General features: G+C 43.1%; 1 protein-coding gene across 3 annotated transcripts in view; it reads right to left on the bottom strand.

Annotated features, from left to right (window-relative positions):
• The window catches only part of LOC116992495 (cyclin-dependent kinase 8), a 79166-nt gene that overhangs the window by 30874 nt on the left and 23360 nt on the right, over positions 1-24932 (bottom strand). For 2 of the 3 annotated variants that reach the window (XM_033052182.1, XM_033052183.1), the window contains exons 2-4: positions 23364-23439; positions 10001-10111; positions 5821-5961 (exon numbers count right to left, since the gene is read on the bottom strand). In XM_033052182.1, coding sequence (XP_032908073.1) covers positions 5821-5961; positions 10001-10111; positions 23364-23439 — 328 coding nt within the window. Of the gene's footprint in view, positions 1-5820; positions 5962-10000; positions 10112-23363; positions 23440-24932 lie in introns of those variants that run through there. The other variant, XM_033052181.1, reaches the window with a different exon arrangement.

Raw genomic sequence — 24932 nt, 5'->3', positions numbered from 1 at the left:
AGGAAAGCATGTGATTAGAAGCACATGCAAGAAAATAAAATTCTGCCAGACACACTGTTCTTTTGTGATCTCACTGAAGTACACACCTAATGAAAAACACCTTGGAAACAAAAATCTTGGGAAATGTAACAGCTGATGACCAGAAGAGTGATTGGTTTTGGATTGCTAAGAATTTTTTCATCCTCTGAAAGCAAATCCACAGCAAGTCATTATAATACATTTTGGGAAATAACACCTATTACTTGTTGATCTACTTAGAGCAAAAAATCACCCTACTTTTTAAAGCGGCAATCTTATTTCTAGTAATGTGCACTATTATTACAGTAATTGCACGATTATAAGCCGCACTGGATTATAAGGTGCACTCTCGTTCGCAGCAAGGACCTGTGTGCAACAAAGTAACGAATTAGTGACAGAATCACAGGATCGTGGGGTTTACTGGCTCGGCTCAGGGTCGGGTAGGCTTAGCCCGCTCGGGGCTGCCAACGGGGCCAGGTGACCCAGCTCGGCACTGCCACTCACTCACCCAAGACCGGCACTGCCCCACAGTGGCGGCAGGAGCCCACCCACACCCACGGCAGGCGGGGATGGAGCCCGCTCGCACCCACAGCAGGAGGGAGGCACAGAGCCCCCACCTCTCCTCTGGGCCACGGGGCCAGCAGGAGGGAGCCCCCCACCTCCTCCCCGCGCTGCCGGCACGGAGCCCACCTCCACCTGCCGCACAACAGAGTAACCAATTTGTAACAATCGCGCAATCCCAGGTTTTACTGGCAGGTGCTTGGCTTGGCACCTCGGCTTGCACTTCTGGGTTGGGAAATTTCAGATTTTTTTTCATATATTGGCCGCTCCTGAGTGTAAGCCACATTTCCGGGTTGGGATAAAAATTTTAGTCAAAATGGTGTGGCTTATAATCGCGAAATTACTGTACTTTCTTCTTCTCAAGGATTTAGGTTCACTCCTTCAAATGACCAGAGCTTTGGAAGCTCTACAGAAAGACAGAAGGGCATTCCTGTATTTCTGAAGTACAGTAATTTCACGATTACAAGCCGCACTGACTATAAGCCACATCCTCCGGGTGTCGGCAACATTTTGCTCTTTGTTCATACACAAGCCGCACCCAATTATAAGCCGCTCTGTCATTCGCAGCGAGGATCCCCGTGCAACTTTCACAAAGTGGTCAATTAGTAACAGAATCGCGGGAACACGGTGTTTACTGGCTCAGGGCTGTGCAGGCTTGGCTCGGCTCCCCCTCCCCCGCCACGGAGCTGCCCTGACCCGGTTCGGCTCCCCCTCCCTCGCCGCGGAGCTGCCTCGGCTCGGGGCTGCTGCATGCTTGCATTTCTGGTTGGTAAATTTCTGAATTTCTTTCCATGTATTAGCCACTCCCAAATACAAGTCGCACTTCTGGGTATGGAGCAAAACTTAAGTCAAAATAGTGCGGCTTGTAATCGTGAAATTACTGTAATCCTTAAATATTGACAGGGTGACATCCTTGGATTCTAGAGTTCTAATGAGAAAAATGGTAAATTGCCAAGGTAAAAGTTCCATATATTTAACTTTGCCTAAAGCACACATTTAAGTGATTCACTTTATGGAGCCTGGAAAGTGACTAAGATCTGTCTACAAAAAAAGACTCTGGCAATGTTTTTTCCTCATTCATTGTTAAAAGAACATCTTTAATGTCCCCACTAATCCCAAACGTGGTAGCGGGTATCCTTGGGAAGAGTCCAGATCTCAGAAAGCTACCTGTCAACTGTATTAAAGCGTGACTGTCTCAAAGCTTATTCAAAGGCAGTGCTTGTCCCACAGCATCCCTCGAGCTGAGCTCCACACTAGGAATGCCTTCCCCAGACTGCACTAGTGCCAGTCTGCAAATGTTCAGACACAGCGACACAATCCCAGGCTAACTAGGACATGATGGTATCGACAAAGGCTAGGAGACTGTTAATTCCTTTGGCAAGAGATGGGAGGGGAAAAATGGGAAGCAGAAGCCCGGCACTCTGTTCCCCACTTCCATACCTCACTTGCCAAGTGGCAATTCATCTGTTCAACACCCACTCACACCATGCACAAAGAAATAGACCAGGGAATGTAGTCTGAAGACTTAGAAACAAAAAATCATTTTGTATTAGTGTCCCAGCTAATGTGAGACATGTGAGATTTCCTCTAGATTTTTTTGTTGGGGTTTTTTTTGGGGTGGTGGTATGTTTCCGAGCACTGCTGCACCATGGAAGTATTTTATTATATAAGCTTAGGTGCCAATTCCATTATTAATGTAATTTGCAGACTAATCTTACTTACTGTCACCACACAGAAGCTGTGGAGGGGTGTTCATCTCTTACCTGAGACTGGATCCTGACTGTGCAGACAGGACTACTACCAAAAAAACTAAACAAAGATGCACTTTCAAATGCTAACAGGCTTAAAAGTTATTGTACCATGCGAAAGGACCTCTATTTTGAGCCTGTTACTTTAAAAAACCTTCCAAGCATGCTGTGAAGTGCATGCTGTCGTTTCCCTTGCTGTTGAGGTTGCATATTGATGAAAACAGATCTATGGCCAATCATCTGCTTATGCTTATTTTTAGTGTGGAATAGGAACTTTGAGTAAAGGAAGAAGCACAATAGCTGCATATTATAAAGTGGAAAAAATGCTCAGAAAAGAAGTCAGCAAAATGCAGTATGTTTCAAGTGTGCTTGATAACTAAATTCAAAATATTATTAAAACTATAATTGATGCACTTTGTGGTAATTATATGAAGTGTTCTTATTTCCTTCCTGCTACAGTCAGAGCATGAATAAACAATCTGCTTTCAATTGCTCTCAGCCATGAAATTTAAAGAAACTGAAGAATATGCAAGTCAAGTAAGAAATTTTAAAAGGGTTGGTGTTTGTTTGTTGAAAAAATTTACTGGTATGTTTCAAAGACTTATGGACAAGCTAACTACTCAAGTACAGTAGTATTCAAAGGTAAATACAATCAATTTCTCCCTGCTCTGAAGGAAATGGTGAATTGGTTTTCATGTACACAGTGAAAGAAAAACAGATTTAAGTACTTAAGTTACTGCAAAGATTTGCAGACATTTCCTTGGTAAAAGGCGTACCATGACTACAAACCCCACAACAGACAGTAACTGTCTTCCAACAGATTTTACTGTTTCATACAGAATACAGTCACTTCATACAAAACTTAGATGAGCTGAGATTTCTTGATTTCAACAATGTGAAGACAAATTTCAGTCTAAGTTCATGTGATTTTAATAGCTGCTACATTTTAGTGCCTGGCTTGTAGATGGTAGCAAGAAAGGAGCTGGTTTATGCCATCTGTTGTTTCTGGTTAGAGAAGTCAAAATCTCAAAAATCCTCTAAAAAATTACCTACCTTAAAGCTAACTCAACTAAGACATCTTACAAAAACCACCAAAAAAGAACTCCAACAGACAACTAATCCAAACCCAGAAAACTGCACTTAGAAAGTAACTATATTGATAATTCATACCCATTTAAAAATTCTTTATCCTATGAGAGAATAACAGATTCTTTTGCCAAGTGCTATACTCTTTAGCTTCCTACATGCCCCAAGCACCACCACTCTTCTAGTATATGACATAAAAGCAGGCATGTTACTTAAGCAGCTCTGTGGGTGTATCTAAATCCAGAAAAACAAAACATCTAGAAACTACAGCAATATCTATTGTTTGAAGGCACAGTAGGAAAAACATAGTAAATCTGTCCAGTCATCCAATCTGGAGTTAAAATAGATGACTTAACACTGATATTCCTGAAGAATATTATTACAGGTATTCTAGAATAGAAAAATCACATCTAAGCATTAATGTCAGTTACACTGCTTGAGCCAGAATCTTAGTGAAGTCCCAATTCACAAGCTTTACCAACAGGACCCTGTCTTTCCATGACAAAACACTAGGTAGAATTCCTTCTGTTACTCAGGTTATTTCCAGACCTGATAAAAGAAATAAAGCATTGGTAGGCGCAATTTTGTCTTTTGTTTTGCATGAAATATGTGCCTTCTGAATTCAGCTCAAACTGGACAGCTTCAAAATAAAAAGTCCAAAGGTTTCCATGGACAAGGTGGCACAGGTAGTCCTTGTACAGCTCTCACAGGATTCTCACCAACACAGCTTGACAAGATTCCGGTGGGAAGACCTCTCAGTCTCTGCCTCAAGCTTTTGGTCTCTTCCTCAGATTATCAAAAGACAGCCAATTGTGATGGTTTATTTTCTGATGGAAGGAAGGAAACTTCATGCTGGACTGAGACCACCAACTCATTTCACAGAAAATAAGATGGTAGTAGGTTTTTTTGCAGTTGCCAACTTAAACCGTATTTCAGCTACAGCCCTAGAAGTGAAAGGCTCTGTAATAAATTACCAATCTCCTGAGCCATCCAATTAAAAACATGCACCGTTTTCTTTTAAGCATTATTTTAAGTTCATAAATTTTCCAGAACTGTAAAAAGTAAAACATCAGAAAAATTTAGATTCTTCATGACAAATCATTTGCTTCCTGTATGCCTCTTAAAAATATAATAAAGTTGTCTAAGTAGTAACATGCATTATGTATTTCTATATTACGTTTTGCTCCACTACTTCATGAGTCATGACAAAGCCACCAGAATCTTTATGATTTTTCCCCTCAGTGCTGAGGCTTTTGCTCCATTTCTAAAACCAGGAGCAAATCAAAACCATCCACACAATCACTGCAATAAAGCAAGGTTTCCTTGTATTTCAGTTCTGAAAATGCTGTTTATCAGATATATACCTTTTTCCTTCAGTTTAAATGGAGAAACTGTCCTTCTGTAAAAACATGCATCAGGCATGAAAACAGACATCAAAAAACTAGTCCTTGACCGTATTTCCAGGAGCACTATTAAAGCTATTTCAAAGACAACAGTGACTCTGGAGGAATTGTAAGGAAGCCAGACTTATTTCACCAAACACACAATATCACTGGCAATAGTGACTCATAGGAATGAAAGATCAAACTAATGACACTTCTAATTATTGAAATTTCATTCATGCATGGGAGCATCAAATAGGTGGTACACTAAGAAGTAAATTATAAAAAATAATGCTATCAAAGAGTAAGAGTTACAGACAAGTGGATCGGAGAAACTACCCAATTTCAAGACAAGAGACAAAAAGGACCAGTTAGCTGTGGGCATATTTTGAAGGCAAATATATAAGAATTGGTGAGATTCACCAATTGAAAACAATTTGCTAGTTAAAGACACTAACTCAGGTTAAAAATGTTTTCCTTATATTGTAGTTTGGATAAACATCAGTTTACTTGCAGAAATTATCTAAAGTTGGCATGGTTATATTGTTGGTAGATTATAAACATTAGGAGAAAATAATGCTTTCAAAAGTGAATTTCCTACATTAAACTGATAATTTCAGGGAAAAAAAACAATTTTTTTCAGCAGCTCTTACAGCCAATCCTTCTTCCCCACCTACATCAAAGCTGTATTTAGTTATTTATCTTGCCTGCAGTGATACCACTAGAGGCATTTTTTGTACCTCAACATGCCTATTTAAATGAACCCATTTAAAATAGTTGATTTAGAAAATCAAAAAACAAAAACAGCCATCTGATACACTTGCTCTCATAAGCATATCAAGCAAGCTTTTAAAGTTCACTCTACTAATCAAGGCCGTCTGACTGCAGTGTAAAAATATGTATTAGCACAGGCTGTTAGCACCAAGGTTTTTGTTTCCCAGTGGTTTTTCATTTAAAAAAAAACAAAAAAAACCCTTGCCCTCAATCACCATCCCAGTGCTAAAACCCATTGCAGAACCACTTACCAAATCCCTGTGTAACACCCAGTTAGCATGCAGGTAGTGAATACCATCTAGGATCTGATATAACAGCGACTTCACCATTCCCCGAGGTAACTGAACTGGTTTCTTGTTTGCTTTAGAAGCCCTGTGAAACTTGATTATATGCTGCAAAGAGGAAAAAGGAAACAAAAATAAAAGAAGCACAATGTTTACACCAAAAGATTGCCATCAACTCCTTATACAGACTTCTTAGGGTTTTTTCAATCTTCCATGATTTGTTTTCCAAACTAGGAACATATGCCTTAAGTACTAAAAAAATGAATTTTGTCTAGGTAAAGTGATCACTACTCCAAAGCAATCTCTTAAAAATTAAAACAATTTTTGCTGTGGTTTAACCCTAGCAGGCAGCCAAGCCCTGCAGAGCATGAGGAATACAAAACCAGTATGACCATCAAAGCACATTTCCTTGCAGATCACTGATCTTTCAGGTTTTAGAGGCATTTTTATTTGGAGAGTCTTTTTCTCAGAATAGGCTGATACCCTGTACATCAAATTCACAGAACTACAAGTGTATTACCTCCTACATTTTACTTCTAAGTTTTCCTCTACAGTAATAATAACCATAACATTCAAGACAAAGCCAAGTAGAAATTTTTGAAACTGTATTAGGAATTTTACACATTTAAATCAGAAGCCCAGATTTATTCCTTCGTTATTTACTATACCCTTAGAGCACAGTACTCTCAAAACAGAAGCTGTTGACAGAGTAAGTCTACAAATCTGTCCATCTGAAAGTCAGCCACCAAGCCAGACATGAAAAAAGAACCTTTAGCAATTCCAAGTTTAGACGCAGGGAAGTCTGGCACCAAGGAGGAGCCCAAAAGGATGTGTTGTCTTAGCGCTTGAGTCCCAGGTGTCACTAAGTTCAACAGCAAGGCGTGCCATAGTCATGGTAACCATTTCCATGTTTGCCTCCTTCAAACACAGAGGCAATTTCTAGAACAAACTTCTTAACATAGTCACACTTTTTTGCTGTAACGGCTCACACTTGTGTGATCATCAAAACAGCCCAGATCTTGTTTACCAAAAACTGGCACCAATTTTCTATCATGTGCTCTTCCGCTGTTCATGACCCCTCATATTCCAGGTGCCAATTAGCTAACCCAACAATCTAACACCCTTTGGGAAATTTCCTTTCCTCTCCTGCTGCAGCCCAGTTCCATACATGCCCTCCTTTGCTTCAGGCAGCCAAGCCTGGCTTTCCTGTGAGGAACAGGCACATTTCTGCCCTAACAATGGCAAAAATGGAGATGCACAGAGCAAACAAGCATTGATGAAAAGACGACAGTCCCTGCACTGTCAGCCAAGCACAACATGCACAAGCATCTCTCAGTCTGAGCCACAAGTCTCATCTCCTCTCACCCCTCACTTCTCACTTCCACCAACTCCAAAACAAATGTTATTTTCATACAGTGGACAGAGATGTGACTCTCCAGAGACAGGAAGAAAAACAGATGGTTATCCTAGACTTCTTTTGCTCCTGTTCTACTACTCTCTGTATTATCTAGCCCTTTCCCAGACTTACTTAAAACGTGCTGTGCTAAATACACACAGGGCTGGAGCACTTGATCTATAGCTGGCTCTCTGGGGCACGAAGCCAGCCCAGCCACTGCAACCAAGTTTCTCACATCCAGATACAGTGAACGACCAGGAGCTGGTGCAGCTGGAGAAATCTGGAGTTCATGCAGGTACAGTAGTTTCACGAATACAAGCCGCACGGATTATAAGCCGCACTTCCGGTGCCTCGACAATGTTGCTGTCTTTGTCAATAGATAAGCCGCACCCCGAATATTAGCCGCACTTTCGTTCGTCGCGAGAATCCGTGCGCAGCTTTCACAAATTGGCCAATTAGTAACAGGATCGCGGCATAGCGGGCTTTACTGGCTCGGGGCGGGGCCAGGAAGGCTCGGCCCGCTCATGGTTGCCGACGGGGCTGGGTGGCCCAGCTCAGCGCCATGGCTTGGCGGGGCCGGCCGGGTGGTGCTGCCGCCGCCGCCGGGCTCGCTGGTCCCCCTCTCCCGTCAGCACCGCCCCGCTGCCGCGTTCGCTAGCCCTGCCGGCGGGCTGCCGCCGCCGGGCTCGCTGGCCGCGCCGCGCCGCGTTCGCTAGCCCTGTCGGCAGGGCTGCCGCCACCGCCGCCGGGCTCGCCGGCCGCCCCCTCCCGTCTGCACCGCCACCACGTTTCCTCGCCCTGGCCGGCACTGCAGGCCCCCGCACCGCCGGGCTCCCCCACGCTGCTGGCCCCGATTCTGCTGGGCTTCCCCCGCTGCCAGGCAGCCCCACCCGTCGGCCTTCCTGCTTCTGCCATGCTCCCCTGCACTGCTAGCCCCAGTTCTCCCGGGCTCCCCCACCCTGCTGGCCCGGGCTCTGCCGCCCCCCTGCCCCGCCCTGCTGCCTCAGGCTCTGCCGCCTGCCCCCCACACTGCTGGCCCCGCCTCTGCCAGGCTTTCCCACCTCTGCCGGGGCCGGCCGGGCTCCAGCTTGGTTTGGGGCTGCCGCGGGCTCTCACTTCCGTGTTGGCAGCTTTTAGAATTTTGTTAATGTATTAGCCGCCCCGGAATATTGGCTGCACTTCCGGGTTTCCACCAAAATTTTGGTCAAATTGGTGCGGCTTGTATTCGTGAAATTACTGTATATGCATGGAAGCATAAAGGTCAAAACTGAGGGTCATTCCCAAGTTACTTACATACAAACCAGCGTTTCATTAACAGAATGACTTCTGCAGTGATTTAGGTTGAGTATGAAGCAATGCAGAAATATATCAATACAAACAAGGACAGGTCATAGTAATAACATCCTTAACAAATATGAAGCCTTGTAGCACACTTTGAAAAACAAAAACCCTCAAACGTTCCTAGAACTCTGTAGCTTAGCAGATCATAAACATGGGAGAGCAGTAAAAAAAAAGTGCCCTTATTTTTCCATCATATTAACATAAAACAAAACAAATTGACTGTACTCCATTTCCTCAAGATGTTGTTGTTTGTCAGCCTTAGGAATGTCTCAACATTGCAGTTTTTTTTGTCGCTAATTTTACTCTGGTAACTAAACCTCAATACCAAGTATCAGAACATCCAAGACATTTAACTGTCAGAAAACATCTTTCATTTAGTTTAGCAGAAATAAAACTGACTCGCTCATTTTCAGGAAAATGCTACTGAATAATTCCAAACTATAAGGAACACCATTTTCAAAACAAATTACTTTTAATTTGGTTTGTGACATGGTAACATGTGACTTTGCTAAGCGACATGCTGACAAAAAAAACAACTCACTATTCATACTGTGCAATTCTCACATGTACACATTCATAAAAATTTCCACCTTGTTATAAAAGGTTTCTGTTGCACCCTTGGATAGGAATCTGAGCATCTTCTGAGGTCAGCATTTGTAGCATTAAGAACAATGCTCCAAATGTATGTCAGCACTAATTTGAAGCACACACACTGTTTCTTGGGGAAGTCAAAGTTGTGTGGTATTTTTCTTTTTTTACCATGCTATTTTATTTTTTAAAGTATTCCAAATAGACATTAAGCTTACAAATCTTGAGTTAACAGAAGAATATGGTATGTATCTTAAAACAAATTTACTTTGCCTCCAACAGGTTTTTATTTTAAAGCTGTATCTTGCAATTAGGAATAAATAGCTTTCCTTCCAAATACACAGAATTTCTGCAGACGAGTTGAGAAAAAATTTTCCCACTGAAATTTATGAATTAAATAAAAGTACCACTGCTCTCCCTTCATGTATTCACAGATGACAAGCAAGGCGACTAAAACTCTGAACTGTCCTATTCAGAAAGACGTTTGTCATTTTTCAAAGGTAATTCACCTGTGTAATCAATACATTTTCCTGCACTGTACTTTAGTTGAAATAGGGGTTTATATCTACATTTATTTAAGTAGGCTTCTAGCTACTGAGAACTGGTTTCTGCAGATTTCTTGCCGTTTTTTATCTTCTTAAAGAGACCACAGGTTAACTGTGTGTTGAGTTTACTTAACATTTTCCATTGCTTTTCCTTTGGTTCCAACAAACATGCAGTAAGCAGCTATACTGTGTTTAAAAATCATGTGTCTCCCCTGGCCCTGTCCCTTTGCTGCAACTAAAACTCTAAGCTTGGTACCTACAAACAAATTCACCTTACCCAGAGGTCATGCTCAGCGTAGTCAAAGAGAAGCCACACTTTCCTGTCAGCGTGAGAAAGGAACACTTTTTGCAGAGAAATGACATTTGGATGCTTGAGCTCCCGCAGTAACTGCAAAAGAAGAAGTCCACAACAGTTATATCCATACATCCAGAGCTGGGATACTTAGAACACAAACAAGAAAAGTTGAAATCTGCAAGCCATAGACAACCACTTTTTTTTTTAATGAAAGAACCAATCACTAATTTCAAACCAAAGCTGAAAGCAGGTCATAATCCCCTCAGGGCATTCACTTCCTACTCATTTTCTAAAAGCTCAACTCTATGTAAACCTCATTATTATCCAAGACCAAGATGACTCTGCAAACAGCCAGCTGTGGCATCTGTCCTTTTGCACAGGCTGTAATCTTCAACAGTCCCATTTGGAGTACCCCATTTTCTCCTCACTTCCAATTATCTGAAAATGCTGCATTTTCATTGCAGTCATTTGAGACTGAATGGGATGGCTGACGTAGAGCCTGTCAATGCAGTCAGCTAAACCAATATGTGGTTTGTAAGGTGGACTCTGCTGATCTACAAGGTCACCACTCTCTACAGAAGAGGGTCCAGCTTCTTACCACAACACAGATTACATCAGTTAGTACACTCACAGAAGCCACTTATAACACAGCACTCAGTTCAAGAGAAAACTATTCTGGATGCACAAAGGCTGGTGAAAGATAACCTGGCACAGAGCTCTTGAGCTGAAACACATCAGGGTACTAACAGCAGAGACAGCCCTAGCAAAGGGACACACCTGGAACTTCTTTCAGCAGCAGTGAGCCATTAAACCAGCAGAGTGCTTCAGAAACTATAGTTTGAACCCCACCAAAAGGAAAACAGATGATACACAGCACAACAACTGAATGGAGACAGCATCAGTCTATTTGAGCTCTACTGATCATGTTACAATCACACTGTACTCATTCAATTACTAAGAAACAAAAACTTTATCTAAGCAAACTGTAGTTAAGTGTGACTACCCAAGACTAGTCAAAATCCTGCCAGTTTAGTGCCAACAGAAAATTAAACTACTCTTTAAATACAGAATTTACTTCAGAGACAATCTATTATCAATAAAATATAATTTTTCCACTACAAAACAGACAAAACAAAAAAATTAATTCCTTTCTATTTATACCTTTGTCATAAGTGCTAAAATTTTAGCTGCTACTGAGATAGTAAAAAAGAAGTATATATATATGTGTGTGCTTGCTTCCTTCTCTACTATTTAATTTGAGACAGACTTGCATTATGACTCACTGACCAGTCTTCAGTGTGGCATTTCTTGGAAAAAAAGGACCTATAGCCCACAGAAATTTTACATCAAGTATAAGATCAAACAGGGAGATAGCGAAGAGGAGACAAAGCAACAGAAATCAATGCAGAAGGCTGTAGAGTTTCAGCATGGTAAAACTCTACATCAAATCGAGGCACTTTAAGGCAGAATCCACAAATATGGAATTCTTTAAGCGCCTGTTATTCCTAAAAAGAATAAGATCAGTACGGGAAAAACTAAGAAATGCTTATTTGCACTTTTTTATCAATTACAGGTGGGGACCACCTGTGGTAATTTAACCCCAGCCAGAAGCTAAATCCTACAGAGCCACTTGCTCACCTCTCTCAGTCAGATATGAAAGGAAGAACAAAAGCACAAGAAAATTTGTGAGGTAAGACAGTTTAGTAAGTGAAAAAAAGAGGAATTAAACACCACACCCACAACAAAAACCAGAAGCAACGCAAAGGCAATCACGTACAATTTCCCACAAGACCAATGCCCAGCCAGTCTCCTAGCAAAGGCTACCACTCCAAAGGGAGGAGGGGCAGGAATGGGAAACAGAGAAAGCCTGAACAATCTAAGCAATAGACAAAGCACTGTTGGCTTATCAACACTGCTTTAGTCACAAATCCAACACTCTCCACCGTACAGGCTGGTGTGGAGTAGACTACATTAATTTCACGACCATAAGGCGCACCGGACTATAAGGCGCACCCCCTGGGAGTCAGCAAAATTCGCAACTTTGTAGATCAGATAAGGTGCACCGGACTATAGGGCGCACTTTTTTTTTTGCAGTGAGGCTCCGCCCCCAGCTCCCCCCGCGCGGTTGCTGGACAAGGCCCCGCCTCAACCCGGCAGCCATGGGACCCTGGGCCCGCCTGTACCGGGCAGGGGCGGTGCCGCGGGCCCCCAGGCCTGCCTGTATCCGGCGGGGCCGGGGCATGGCCGCCACCCCTCCATGCCGCCTCACCGGGGCCAGGTTGTGGCCGCCGCCCCTCTGTGTCTCCTCCACGGGGCCAGGGCATGCCTGTAGAGGGGCCGTGCCGCCTCCACGGGGCCAGGGCGTGCCTCTGGAGGGGCAGCTCCGCCTCCACGGGGCCAGGGCGTGCCTCTGGAGGGGCAGCTCCGCCTCCACGGGGCCAGGGCGTGCCCACCGCCACTCTGCCCTGCCTCCACCTGGCAGCCATGGCCCTGTCGGCTCCCCCCGTGGCTCGCAGCTCTCACTTCCGGGTAGGCAAATTTTTTGAACTTTGTCCATCAGACAAGGCGCACCGGATTATAAGGCGCACTTCTGGGTTACGGGGAAAATTTTAGCCAAAAGGGTGCGCATTATAGTAGTGAAATTACTGTAACTGCATGCCAGAACAGGCACAGCACAGCATCAAACACCAGCCCCTCAATGGTGAATGATGTTGCAGGCTTTAAGAACACAATGTGCCAGTCCTTAGAACAAAGTATTTTTTCTTTAATCAGCATAAATTCACATATTAAATTTATGCTAAAAATTTTAATTAACTGTCCAGAAGATCACATGACAGTTCAGCAACTCAATGTCCAAACCAAAATATTATGTCTCTTGTGATCTGATATGGACACATCTGTAGCAGATACAACAAACTACTCCTTGATGAAAGATGCAGATATTGGTCAGAGCTCTAAGAGAAAAAAAGTAATGTTCCCTTTTGTCCTTTCCGATCCCCTTTTAAGTCTCTCCTTCTCCTTATTCCTGAGGTAGCAGTTATCATGTACCTAAAAAAATCTAACCTATTCACATGAAATGTGATTCAGCTTGGAGAACACAGAGAAAAACCTATCACCAAAGCTGGACCCAAATATGAGAAACCTTTAAGTAATGCAGCAGAAGGATCTGTATAGTGAGGCAACAGAGAATTCTCCCTTATTTGCTCTAAGGTAGCCTTTGCAGACTTTGAGATTGACAGCTTTTTTCCTCCCCACTCCACCTTGATCATTCCTATTCCTGCCTTTTATTTTTCCTCTAAACATCCCAGCAATCCTCTCAAATACCCAAAACCCCCTCTATCTTCCTAAAAGTTCCATAGCATCCTGCTTTCCTTCTTATCAGTCCCAGCTGACACTCTTCAAGAGAATACCTGAGAAGTTCCTTTTGCACCCCATCACCATCGTGTTACAGGAGTTTTGGCCTTTGTTGCCATCGCTGACAGCACCTGTTATTGTTTTATGCATCTGTGTACTCAGTTTATCATTCTTCTGGTTTCTGCCTTTGCCTTTTGTGCTGAATAGGTGTTAAATCCACATTCTTTCAGTTTGCTTAAAAAACCTGATGGGTTCAGTCAAAGCCAGACAGCCACAAGCAACCCAGAAAATAGGATGGCTAATAGACATCAGCAAAACCATCAGAATAAGGAAATGATTGCTGCAGTGGGACAGATGATTCCTGAACCACTGTCTTGGAAAGGCTGAAACGCTCACACTGACAAATGCAAACGCTGTCTGAAGTATCTGAAAGAGCTTGTGCAGATGATAACCCATCACATGGGCTGTAAAGAGCATTTTCAGCAACCTCAGTCTCCATGAATCAGGCCTCTCCAGCCCATCAACCACATGCCTTTCCTACCAGATGACTTGACTTGTGTCCAGCAGCTGACAGAACTCAAACAAAGACAGTTCAGACAAAGTAGACTGCAAGAAACATGCTTTGACAATCAGCATGATATCTGCCAATGATAAAGGCTATTTTTTGGCCTAATGACTTTGTTATCTAGCTGCTTCTGTCTCTCCTAGCTCAGTTCTGTAGAACACAGAGAAAGCAGACAAAAATGATGTGTTTGGCTCCCAGTAAATTGCCTTCCATTTCATTTGCCTATCACATGATGACTTAAACCTATTTTCCCCACCAAAAAGGTTTCTCTTATACTAGTTAGTCTGGGTACCCCCGTATAAAGAAGGGAGACCCAACAGACCTTCAACAAAATAGAAATCAGCAAATGACAAAGATGCCAATACATCTGTTTTAGAAGTCCATGTGCATCCCTAGCTGATCTTGCCCTTGTTTTCATATTGTTCAAGATCCAGCAAGGAAAACAGCATTCCCATGCGCAGGTCCTGGGCTCACACTAAGGTCCCTCCATCTCCCTCTTGAAATGAGGAAATAATAATTCCACACAGCCATGGGGCACCTGAGGGACAGCAAATCAAAGTGTCCCGATGATGCATAAAATTGTTAAATTGCTTCAGGAAGAAGGAGACAGTGAAGTAAAACAGGATGTTATTAAATAATCAACAGAAGTAGTAAGGGAACCAGGAAAACTGCAGCATGACTAAGGCCAATCTTTTCTTGCACTAACAACAATTATCTGTCACATAAAATATGAGCTGAAGTCAGCACAATTTTTTATGAACATGACCTACTTCCTCTGGTGATATTCCCACATTTTCCGTACAGCTCTCCACAACTACAGCACTCTTCATCTAAGTGAGGATTTCTAGCTCTGCTGCAAATGCCATTTCACCCCTGCCCTTAACGCTTGCTAACCTTTGCTGTCCACAGGGAATGTTACCCTGTAAAATCTAGTCTTGCAATACTACCATGCTTACTTCAGTAATTCAATTTGCACAGGAGGAGGGGAAGCTACGACCAATTATCAGGAAAAATTATTTCACCAAAATGCTCATCAAGATCTGGAGCAGGATGCCCAGGAAAGTGGTTGTGTTGCCATCCCTGCAGGTATTTAAAAGACATGCAGATGTGTTGTTACATGCAGATGTGTTGAGGGACAATGGTTTAGTGCTGGACTTGGCAGTGCTGGGTTAATGGCTGGACATGACAACAGAGGTCTTTCCAAACCTAAGTAATTCCAAAATCCTATAAAAGAGCACAATTTTTCCAGAAGGAGTTTCTCCTATGTCAGGACATAATCTATTTTTAAAAAAGCAGCTTCTTGCTCTGACTGCCTTCCTTTGAGTGCTATGCAGCCCTTCTCCCAAGCCCTAGACAGTCAGAAAACTGGCTACACAAAGCCACTGGCAGTATCAACCAAAAGTGTGGCTAGTTTGATGGTATAAATTCCAACTCTAATAATGATCTTATGCTTCAAAAAGGCTCACATCAGTTTCACCAAGGGATCAAAAAGCAAACATCATACATTAACAGTTATGCCACAGCCTTGCAATGGAAAAATGGGCAAGCAGGGCCTTGGAACACAAAGCAGACTGCAGTCGATGCAGAAAGGCAACTTTCAAACTGGAAGGACAATGACAAATTTTATTCATCCTGTAACAAGAAAGGTGCCAGTGGAATTACTGCTCCCACAGATGAGGATAGGCAGCAATAAGACATTACCTGAAACACTGTGCATAATCCTGGCCCATTCAGGGAAGATTAATTCCAACTGCAACAGGGAAAAGAACGCCCAAGCCTACGTCCAGAGAAAGGGAGAGCATACTGCTCAAAGAGAAACCAGCAAGCCAAGCAAAAATGCTTATAGCCTGCCAAAACAAAGCAGAGAAGAAACAGTCTCTATTCCTCTCTTTGAAATGAGAGCAGAAGAGCTATTTTAACTAACTGACAATATTATGATAAGTACAAATGGGTACGAATTACCCATGATTAATTTTGGCTTAAAGGCTGAATAATGTTCATAGACTCATTACTAGAATGAGACTCAGAAACTGCCTTCAGAGATCTCTTTTCCTTACAAGTTTATCTTGTAGCTTGCTCATTTTTTTTAAGTATCCTTTGCTTGTCTGCAAGAACAGGAGTAGAATATGATGGCTCCAGAGATGTCACCCAATTCTAAACCACAAACATTTGTTAAAAGGTTTCCAAATACCATTCTTAGTTTCCTATGAAATAGTGGGGCTTGACTCAAGTACAATAATTTCACAATTACAAGCAGCACTGATTATAAGCCGCATTTCCGGGGTGTCAGCAACGTTTCGTTTTTCCTCCATAAATAAGCCGCACCGGATTGTAAGCCGCACTTTCGTTCACAGCGAGGATCCGTGTGCAACTTTCACAAAGTTGCCAATTAGTAACAGAATTGCAGGATCGCAGGGTTTACTGGCAGGTGCCAGCCCTGGAAACATTATTTCCAAGTGAAAAAAGATACAGACAATAGCTGTGGCAGCGTACCCTGCAAGTTTTATTTACGAGTGGAAAAAGATACGAACAATAGTGTGGTCATTTTACAAGCATTTCCAACGGATCCACGTTGCCTTTAAACAGCCACTCAGCCTTGCAGCTGCTCAGCCGCTTGGGCAGGCGGAGAGCAGGGCAGCCGGTTGGGTGGGCGGAAAGCAGGGCAGCCGCTCAGCCGCTTGGGTGGGCAGAGAGCAGGGCAGCCACTCAGCTGCTTGGGTGGGTGGAGAGCAGGGCAAGCCGCTCAGCCGCTTGGGTGGGCGGAGAGCAGGGCAGCCGCTCAGCTGCTTGGGTGGGCGGAGAGCAGGGCAACCGCTCAGCCGCACAAGACTGAAAACACTGAAAAAATACAGAGAAATATCACGGGCTCAGATCGGCAGCGCCGCCCTGTTGCCAGGGCCGCGTGGGCTCCAGCTTGGCTCGGGGCTGCTGCAGGCTGTCACTTCCGGGTTTGAAAACTTCTGAAAATCATTCATACATAAGCCGCTCCGGAATTCAAGCTGCACTTCTGGGTACAGACCAAAACTTTAGTCAAAATGGTGCGGCTTATAATCGTGAAATTACAGTAATTTCAAGAATACAAGCCGCACCAATTTGACCAAAATTTTGGTGGAAACCCGGAAGTGCGGCTAATATTCCGGGGCGGCTAATCTATTAACAAAATTCTAAAAGCTGCCAACACGGAAGTGAGAGCCCGCGGCAGCCCCAAGCCAAGCTGGAGCCCGGCCGGCCCCGGCAGAGGTGGGAAAGCCTGGCAGAGGCGGGGCCAGCAGTGTGGGGGCGGGCGGCAGAGCCTGAGCCAGCAGGGCGGGGCAGGGAGGGCGGCAGAGCCTGAGCCAGCATGGCGGGGGAGCCCGGGAGAACTGGGGCTAGCAGTGCAGGGGAGCATGGCAGAAGCAGGAAGGCCGGCGGGTGGGGCTGCCTGGCAGCGGGGGAAGCCCAGCATAATCGGGGCCAGCAGCGTGGGGGAGCCCGGCGGTGCGGGGGCCTGCAGTGCCGGCCAGGGCGAGGAAACGCGGCGGCGGTGCAGACGGGAGGGGGCGGCCGGCGAGCCTGGTGGCGGCGGCGGCAGCCCTGCCGGCGGGGTGAGCGAAAGCGGCGCTCGCGAAGCGCCGCCGCCGCTCGCAGAAGCGCCGCCGCCGCTCGCGGAAGCGCCGCCGCCGCCGCGAGCGAAAGCGCCGCCGCGAGCGAAAGCGCCGCGGGGCGGGCGCGGCGCTCGCGAGGCGCGGCGCTCGCGAGGCGCGGCGCAGGGCGAGCGAAAGCGGCAGCGGGGCGGGCGGCGAGCCCGGCGGCGGCAGCCCTGCCAGCCGGGCGAGCGAACGCGGCAGCGGGGCGGTGCTGACGGGAGAGGGGGGCCAGCGAGCCCGGCGGCGGCGGCAGCACCACCCGGCCAGCCCCGCCGAGCCGTGGCGCTGAGCTGGGCCACCCGGCCCCGTCGGCAACCATGAGCGGGCCGAGCCTTCCTGGCCCCGCCCCGAGCCAGTAAAGCCCGCTATGCCGCGATCCTGTTACTAATTGGCCAATTTGTGAAAGCTGCGCACGGATTCTCGCGACGAACGAAAGTGCGGCTAATATTCGGGGTGCGGCTTATCTATTGACAAAGACAGCAACATTGTCGAGGCACCGGAAGTGCGGCTTATAATCCGTGCGGCTTGTATTCGTGAAACTACTGTACTTTGTTTTATAAACTAACTCCCGAATTTTATCATACAACTGCTCAAATCCCAGGCCAGCTTAGCTGCTATGCATCAGATTCAAGCAAGATCTGTTTGCTTCAGTGTAAATACAATTTTAGTTTTGTATTCTCATGAGTCAGACATTCCACAGTACTAAAAAAGAACAGAATACCTGCTGAAAGTACATGCTGTTTTCCTTTCAGAAGTGTTCAAATAAAAGCTTACAAAGGCATTGTAACAAAGCTATAATGCTGCTCACTCTAAGAATTTACGAAGCTGACAACACATTTTTTAAGCTCTAGTTCTTCAGACAAATCAACAATTTCACAAAGTTATATATTTTATTCTTTTGATTTTTTCCTAAAATCCTAAATGTGCAAAAAAGAAGCCTGACAACACAAAATGTCAAGAGGAAAAAAACCCTGTATTTCTTTTTATCTTCCACAGTTTCTAAAACAAGTGAGTCTTATGTGATGTCACATGCAAGTCAATATTTTATTAGCACCTTCTAATTCCAAACACATTTGAAGTATTAAAAGAGGTGTTACTAAATGTTCTCTCAAAGTAAGGAGGTGGGTGAGGAATCCAGATGAGACAGACACTGGATGTCAAGCTTGAACAAATTCTGCTGTTCACAGAAAACATTATGATTCCTAAGGATTCTAATTACAACATTTAGTCAGCATCTTTGTCTCAGTGTCACAGAACTAAAAACAGTGCTACACTCCCTTAATGTCTTCAGATCAGTAATGTAGCGAGTCACAACTGATATTTTACATACTGTGTTAGTATTAAACTAAAGCATTTGAGAATCATTAAACATGCCAAAAAGAGGCAAATCAAACATCTGCCTTCCTCAGTACTTTGTCACCTATCACTACAGAGAAAGATTGCCAAGAAACCCTCTGACACAAGGAAGACATGCACTCCTCTAAGTGATTTCTGTGTATGGTCTTTCTTGTGGGAAACTGCTTTCACTTAGCATGGAATGGACATGATGGCCCCCGTAACCTGAGGAACCTACACACAACTGTTGTTCATTGCCATTCAGCTGATTCAGGATGTCTTCAGGCAAACTCACTTGGGAGAGTTATTTGCTGCTTACCAGGCGAAGGTGTTGAAGAGGGTATAAATCCTGGTGTCACCCAGTTTTGGCTTTTGCCTCATGGGGTCCCTTCTGGCTGCTGCAGAGATCAGTCATCCTCAGACTCGCTATGGAAGAGCCCTTACACCCTTCCTCCATCCCTTCCACTGGCAGAGGGAAGAGCGACCTGATAACCACATGGTGACACACTGTTGTCACATAGGGGATGGAAGGCCGCCCAACTACTCTCTAGAGGAACCTCCTCCACCAAGGTCAACACAGGCAAGACCACTCACCAACAGCAGGTCCCTTCTAACTTGCCATGGAGGCTTGGCCTGCTGCTGTGCCTCTATCTCTTCCTCCAGCCCAGATGAAAGCCATCGGGACAGTGCAGATACAGAGATGAGCAGGCCTGCTGCAGAGGCTCTCCCTTTCGCAGGAGTTCTGTTAAGTAACAGCACATTCAAAGGATGGTTCAACTCTGCATGCTCTCTCCACAAACTAACAAAACTGCTCTTTTGCCCTTTGGCAAAGATGAATATCCTATAGTCACACTATCACTAGATCCAATACAGAGGACATAATCTTTTGTGATAACAGCCTGCACTTGTTACAACAGGAAACAAAATCCTAGGAATGCCTCCAAGGCAGACCTCAAGAGTGAAAACAACCAGAGAAGCCAGCTGCTTATTGTTCTGTAGTCTTCTGTTCCAACCAACCCTGGCAACCCCAAGGCTGTTTGAACTCACAAATTGGATGTGCTGTTTGAAGGACACAACACAGACAGGAGACAGCCAGAGCACAGCACTGTCCCCCCCAGACCTGTACTGTCACATTCACCATCATTTCCCTCACTGAAACCATCTGCTATGACACCCAGCACTTCCTTTTCAGAGCTAAGACAAAAATTAATGCTAACGGACATTTCTGTTGACCTAACCAGGCATCAATAAACAAATCACATGAAAAACTGGTAAAAAGAAACAAAAAAACCCCTCATAGCTCCCTCAACTAAACAAAACAAAAATCCCAAACAAAACTTCAACCTAGGCAACTCCTCACTAGTCAAAGGAAGCATATGCAAGCAAAGTACTTGCAGACCTGCTAAAACTGAATGAAAAATGTTAGTCGACAAAACATGTCAGCAAATCACTTGGCTGCTTCAAAACCTAGGACTTCTGTAGAGGAAACTAAGAAATAAGCCAAAATCTTGAAGCTGTATTTAAAGCCTGGTTAACTACTTCAGCTTTCTACAGTCTTGAAGAATTCTGCTGCTTTGTGAACTGTGAAATAGCATTTGCTGCACTATTCCAGGTGGATAGATTGTAATGACTTTCTTCCACATGATTAAATCAGAAGATGGGGAATCAATCATTTGGGCTTGTACATTCTGCATATTTTTATACAAATCTTCTCACCATTCTATCCCTCTGCTCTCCCATCTACCACAAATTCAACTCTTGGCATGCTGAACATGCAGTTTTTAGTGCCTGCTTAAATCCTCAGAAGCGAAATTGCAGATCACAAAACAGATAACCAGCATAGCAGGCAGTGAACAGATCTGCTGAGAACAAGATATGAGCAGCCAGACATTCAATTAAGGTTCTGAAAGAAGCAGGATTCATGAATGTTTACCATGGCGGATGAATGGGGCAAAGATAAGGAAAAATACAATTCTTCAATTAGCCTGATACGAAACATATTGATTAAATCAGCACAGTAACTGCTAACTCCACCAAGCAAACAAATGGTTGAAGAAAGTCAAAGTTCAAATGTTAAAGAAAAAAATCCCAAGCAACTTATTTCAAGTGATGTATAGATTGAGTTTATCCAATAGTCTCTAACCTAGCTCAAACCCTTCCCTGTAACTGATGAAATTCAATAGTTATTTTATTTTTCTTACACCATTCTCCAACTCAGGAGTCTGCATCAAACAGATGTCTCACAAGAGTAGGTTATGGGGATTTTTAAATATAAAAGTTACTTAATACTCCAAAACTGAAGTTATTCATCACAAGACAAAAGCCATGGCAGAGCTGTAAAAACAAGAGTTTCACTGGGATTTATATCAAGCTACATTCTTCCCAGATTATCACAGAGCAGAATATACAAGCCTCAGCCGTCCAGAGAAACTGAAATGGATATGGCTCATATGCAAACTAAATCATCCTAGTTCCTCTTAACACCACCACGCTCTTCAAATGCATTAATTTGGGTAGTCCAGAACACACTGTAACAAAGTCTGACATGCAGCCTTGACTTTTAAAGCACAACAACAAATGATTTTATTAGTTATATTACAGACAACAGGGTACAACACTGCTGATTAACTCAGCAGCATTCTCACAAATGTTACACATACTCACATAATCAATACAAACAGTATGATTATTATCATCAATTTGATTTATTTCCATAGGAGGTTAATTTTGCTCCTTTTGCAATATTAATTTATAGAAAGGTGGAAAAAATCTATTTAACAGAATTACAATAAACAACACTATTCCAGGGGAAAAAAATATCTTCCTGTTCACTTTAAACAGCAACATCAAAAGAATGGCAAGAAACCAATTCAAACCCAGAAGTCCATGGTGAATTATTAATTCAGCTGCAGGAAAATTCAACCACAGTACCAGAAGTCCCAAGCCTAGAAGTATAACCAGAAGCAAAGTCAATTAAAGCTCCAGAAATATTGCTTCAGGTTTCTCTTTCTATCCCTATGCCTGCTTTTGGGCTCCACACCCCTCTTGGCTCTTGATACCTGCTTTCTTAGCATCTTTGCTATTTGCACTGTGTTCCCTCCTTCCCTCACCAACTCTGTCCTACTTGGGCCCCGAGTTGCACTGTTGTTCTCTTCCAACGGGATATGCGCAGCTGCTCAGAGCACAGAGAAAGCACCTCTGCTGCTTGCTCCTTTTCCATCAATACTGGGGACCTTGCTGCCCAAAAAGAATGAGGCCAAATCCTCCCTTCCAGTCAGCCAAGTTAATGATTCTCATAATGCACAGAAATTGAGTTAGGGTCATACACAGAGCAGAGACACCTCCCTAAGATCAGCCAGGCTTCTCCTGCCAAGTTCAAGCAGAACAAACTCTTCAAATCTTCTTAGTAAATCACTGAAGAAAGACAACAACTTAACCCAAATCCCTCTGAAATGATAGCTCACATTTCCTAAATGCATTCAGCCTGAGTCACAGTATTTGGAAAACTTGTGCCCAAGGGGTTGAAAGTCACAAAATTTAAAACCCTGTTTTCTGCTCCTTTAGTTCAGAGTGGATGTCTACAACAGCAGAGGGCTCAGCTTTCACCCTTGGACAAAAAGAACATTTCCTAAAAATATTCTTTGTGCTTCTTTTTCATCTCAGTTCAAGGATTGGTTTTGATATCACTATGCCAAATGGAATTTGACTAAGTGGGAAAGCCTAGTACTCACTTCAGTCAATGAAAATTAAATTTGGGGTGAAGTTTTACACTCTTGAGGAATATGGATTGAAAATAAACTATTCCCTTCCCACACACACCCTTAGGTTATGTGCATTTCCTTTTAGCAAGCAATTTGGTTTGAAATATTTAAAGAACAACGAACCAAGCAGCAGTAAAACATAAGAACATACAATAGGTACACTTCATAATACCATTTTTCCACTGTTTCTTCACAACCTTCTCACAAACTGTAACTAGACTAGATTATTCATCAGTTTCTAACAACATGAAATATACAAATATAAACGTGAAAAATTAAAAAAAAATGTTCAAACAGCATTCACGGCTGTATTACAGCCTCCAAGGCTGTCTCCAACAGTCTCAGTTTATTTGTAATCTTCACTTAAATATAAGTTTTAATGTTTTAATCATTGTAAGCCAATAAGAACTAATTTCTTTAGAAAAAAACTGAAGAACAATACTAAAAGTCAGATCAAATGTGTAATTTAAGTCACTAAAGCCAAGAGGCATGCAGTGAATTTCAACTTAAAAACACTGGTTTAGACAGCAAATGTAACAGGTACGTAAAATCTTACATGATGTTTGTACTTACTTTATACCCCTATGATAAAAATATAGTACCCATAGTAGAATAACATGATTGAGCAGACAAAATCCTCCAGCATGCATGCAAATTAATACTTTTAGTAAGTGTGTTTGCTAGTAAAAAGAACTGTTACTTACTGCTATTTCTCTGCACGCAGACATGGAAATTCCAGTACCTTCTATCTGTTTTAAAGCGTAATCTTTATCATCTTTCCTGTGAAGAGAAAAAGAAGTTTGGGGTTTTTTTAAATTGCACCATGAATTCCAAGTGAGTTCTCCAGTACCATTCACAGATCAGTTTCTAATTAATACAAATTATGCATCTTATTTTCTTTTCATTCTTTACTAGATAAATGTCTGGATACCCACTTAAAACATAAGCTAACTACAACACCTTGATAAAGTTAAAATGTAAGTCTGCTCTCATTAGATTGAGGTTATTTTAAAAACTTGCTTTTCTAAATTCAATGATTAACACTTGCTCAATTTCTTCTTTTATTATAAAGAAAACCAAGCAAACAATTAGCACATACTAGAAATAAATCTAGTTAGAGCTTTATCTCACATAAGCGTATTACTCTAGGACACAGTAAGTCTCACCCATATTTTAGTGAATTCTTGAGCAGCCCAGGACTAATGCCACATTAACACATCTTTTCTTGCCCCCAGGTACCAAACTGCACTTTAAAATTTGTTCTTACCAAGGTAACCAAAGTATCAAGATTAATTAAAAAAACTCCACCAGATGTTAGAGCAACCTGAAGAATCCAGAAATGGATTCCAGTGGAAGATGCCCCTGTCCCTAACAGGGGAGCTGGAACTGGATGATCCTGAAGGCGCCTTTCAATCCAAACCATTTTATGAGTCTATGAAGCTTGCTGAGCTCCAAACATACATAATACTTACAAACAATACTGTGACCTCCCTTTACTTCAATCAGTATGTAGAGTCCCTTATTTAAAATGTAAGCCTATTAGTAACTCCAGCTACCAGAAGCAAAATCAGGCAGAGATACACTGCAGCAAAAGAAGATACTGAACTCTTGCTCATTCTCAGGCTCAAAGACTCCAAACTTTTAAGAGATTGAGTGCCTGTCCTTCCCACTTGTGGGCAGGCATCCACAGTACTCCTGGGGAGGGCATGACACTTAACAGTATTGCCTTCAATATTTGGGGCACTTGTGTAGCCTCAAACCTCTAGGTTACATAAGATGCCTTATTAATTTTTAATTAATCCAGCTTTCACAGCTGTGAAGAGCCACTCTAAAAAAAAATGAAATTCAACCATCCTTAAGGCAAATAAAACGAAGTTGTAGGTAAGGATTGGGAACAAAAGCACTTGTTTCTTCCAGCTCTCACCATTTGTAAAACTTCGAATCGCTTTATTCCTACCCAAAACACACACTTTTCCCTACTTATCACCACCTATGGAAGAGGAAAAAAAGTGGGAAATTAATGGACAAAAACTGAACACAGATAATGAGGAGAAAGAACAACAGGAAGCGGAAAAGAGAGGATTTCAGTAAGGGGACAATTATGTGGATGCAGGCAAGATAAAGGACAAGAAAACATACAGCACTTTTTGACACAAAAAAGGAAAAAAACAATAGAGAAGGCAATGATGGAAGAATGATTAAGAAGTTTCCGTGTAATAAAACCCTAAAACTCGCCAGCCTGGAAGAGGCAATGCTGAGCACAAACTTTTGTG

This window comes from Catharus ustulatus, chromosome 2 (genome assembly GCF_009819885.2).
Source record: "Catharus ustulatus isolate bCatUst1 chromosome 2, bCatUst1.pri.v2, whole genome shotgun sequence".
Lineage (NCBI taxonomy): Eukaryota > Metazoa > Chordata > Aves > Passeriformes > Turdidae > Catharus > Catharus ustulatus.
This window is presented reverse-complemented; position numbering and strand designations above follow the sequence as displayed.